The sequence below is a fragment of the Quercus lobata genome, chromosome 9 (genome assembly GCF_001633185.2).
Source record: "Quercus lobata isolate SW786 chromosome 9, ValleyOak3.0 Primary Assembly, whole genome shotgun sequence".
Taxonomy (NCBI): domain Eukaryota; kingdom Viridiplantae; phylum Streptophyta; class Magnoliopsida; order Fagales; family Fagaceae; genus Quercus; species Quercus lobata.
In genome coordinates, this window is record NC_044912.1 from 20,461,532 (window position 1) to 20,464,069 (window position 2,538).

A 2,538-nucleotide genomic window follows, 5' to 3' on the forward strand; every position below is an offset into this window, starting at 1 on the left:
GTTGGCATCAAGGGAGATGAATGCTGTCTTTTCTCAATCTTCGGCGGTCAAGGCAATCTAGTGATAGCCTTGAAATGCGTCCAGGAAACTCATCCTCAGGTGTCCATACGTGGCATCCACCAATTGATCGATCTTCGGCATGGGAAATGGGTTCTTTGGACATGCTTGGTTCAAGTCCGTGAAATCTACACAAACTCTTTACTTTCCATTCTTTTTCTTCACCACCACGGTATTTATCAGCCACTCCAGGAAGAAAATTTCCCTTATCGCCCTAGCCTCCTTTAACCTCTTAACCTCCAACTTAACTGCCTCAACGTGTTCCTTGGCCGACCTCCTCAACTTTTGTTTCTTGGGAGGGAATAATGGGTCTACATTAAGCTTGTGGACTATGAATTTGGGATCCACCTCGAGAACCTTATATGGGCTCCAAGCAAATACCTCTACATTCTGTATAAGAAATAGTAGCATCTCTACGCTGTCTTCATCCTTCATACTTGCCCCCACCTAGAAATACCTGTCAACGTCTGGTAATATCTTTACTCTGACCAACTCCTCAACACAACTAGCCCGCCTTCCTTTTTGGGGCTCCTGTAATTGCTACAAAGGGACCTCCTCAGATAGGTCCTTTTGATCTGCTTGCTCATTCTTCCAATTAACCGCAGCAACTAGGCATTGTTTAGCCACTTGCTGACTTCCCCTTACTACAGCAATGCCTTGCTTGGTACAGAACTTAACCCTCACATGCAAGGTGGATGGTACAGCCCCCATTGTATGAATCCACGGCCTTCCCAAAATCACCGTATATGGAGAAAACGAAGTAACCACTATGAATGTTACTACCACCTCCTTACCTTCCATATTCACAGGAAGGGAAATTTGTCCCTAGGGAATCACCACCATGCCATAAAACCCAACCAGAGGCGTATCATACTTCGAGAGGTCCGCGTTCTTTAGTCCGAGTCCTTTGAATAGGTCCGAATACATCACATCAACCCCACTTCCTTGGTCTACCATCACCCTCTTTACTATGAAACAGTTTATTCGGGCCGTCACCACCAACGCATCGTCGTGCGGCTGAATTGTTCCTTCTAAATCATCGTTGTTGAAAGTGATGGGCTCCCGAGCAAACTTCATCTTCTTCTCAAAGGATTTCTTGCCCAAGCAGTCTTTTATAGGCACTACAGTCAACACTCCCTTCCTCCTGGTCACAACAGTACCCCTCGGGGCAGCATGGATGACTTCGATCACTCCCAATGGGGGCAGGAAAGGGTTTCCCCTTTGCTGAGCACCTTGCCTGGTACCCTGGTTCCCTGAATCCACCACAAACTCCTTCAGATATCCTACCCTCACTAACTGCCCTAGATGATCTTTTAACACCCGGCATTGCTCGGTAGTGTGCCCTTTATCCCTATGATAGGTACAGTACAAGTTCTGGTTCCTCCAGGATGGGTCACCCCCCATCTTGTTCGGCCATTAGAAGTACGGCTCGTTCTTAATCCAGTCTATGATCCTGTGCACCGGCTCCTTGAACGTCGCGTTCACCTCCCCCAGTTGTACCTCCGACTCTTGTATCCATAAATACTTTTGGAGCCTTTACTGAAAATTGCCCTGCCGAGGATGATTCACTAACAGGGCTTTCCCTTTACTCTACAACCGGTCATCCTCTAGGCGTTTGTACTCCTCAATACGCCTCATGAGCTGCCTCATATCCTCGAGAGGCTTCCTCGTCAATGACTCTCGTAGTTTGAAGTCTTTGGGAAGCCCCATTCTAAAGGTGCTCACCGTAATCTTCTCCTTGCCTCCACTAATCTCATTATAAAACTCCCAATACCAACTAGCATAACTGCGAAAGGTTTCTCCAACCCTCATTTTCATAGATAGTAATGCATCTACTGGTTGCGATACCCGGCTATTGGTTACAAACCGGACGCCGAATTCTTGGATCAACTCCGCAAAACTATGAATGGAACCCTCCCGTAGTCCATTAAACCATCTCAAAGTAGTGGGCCCGAGGCTTGAGAGAAATACCTTACACATTAGCGCGTCATTATGAGTATGCAGAGACATCATCTGGATATAATGACTGACGTGCTCTATCAGGTCCTTTTTCCCATCATAGGAATTGAATGGTGGGTGCATAAATCTACTCGGCATTGGGGCCCGTTCAATGTCGTCTGAGAACGGCGAACGAGCAGCTCTGCATAAGGCGCAACTCATAGCATCCATGGTGGCATTACGGGGCCGTCGCTCTTCTGGGGAATCTAAATCTCGATCTACATACTCCCGTGAACATGAACGGTCCCAACGTCAACAGGATTCTCGTGAATGTAAATGGTCCCGGTGTTTACAAGAACCGGACTGATTGGACCCGGTCGCGTAGCGATCTCCCCCACTAATGGATTCCCCTTCTTTGTTGTCTCGGTCTCTTCTCTAGCGCCTACCTCTTGCTTCCAACTCCAAATCTCTTACCAGTCTGCGCAACCACTCAAGTTCCTCATCTCTCTTGTCGAGTTGCCCATGCTCTGAAGCACCCGACAT

The 2,538-nt window shown here is 47.7% G+C and overlaps 2 protein-coding genes across 2 annotated transcripts; both read right to left on the bottom strand.

Moving 5' to 3' along the window:
- Window positions 1-882: 882 nt before the first annotated feature.
- LOC115961367 lies at window positions 883-1,461 on the bottom strand. The gene has a single exon (XM_031080360.1). The coding sequence runs from the start codon at window positions 1,459-1,461 to the stop codon at window positions 883-885; it is 579 nt and encodes a 192-aa protein (XP_030936220.1).
- Window positions 1,462-1,647: 186 nt separating this feature from the next.
- Window positions 1,648-2,538, bottom strand: LOC115961368. Its single transcript, XM_031080361.1, has 2 exons — window positions 2,442-2,538; window positions 1,648-2,273 (listed from the first exon to the last, which is right to left on the bottom strand). Exons 1-2 carry the CDS (start codon window positions 2,536-2,538, stop codon window positions 1,648-1,650), a joined length of 723 nt encoding a protein of 240 aa, XP_030936221.1.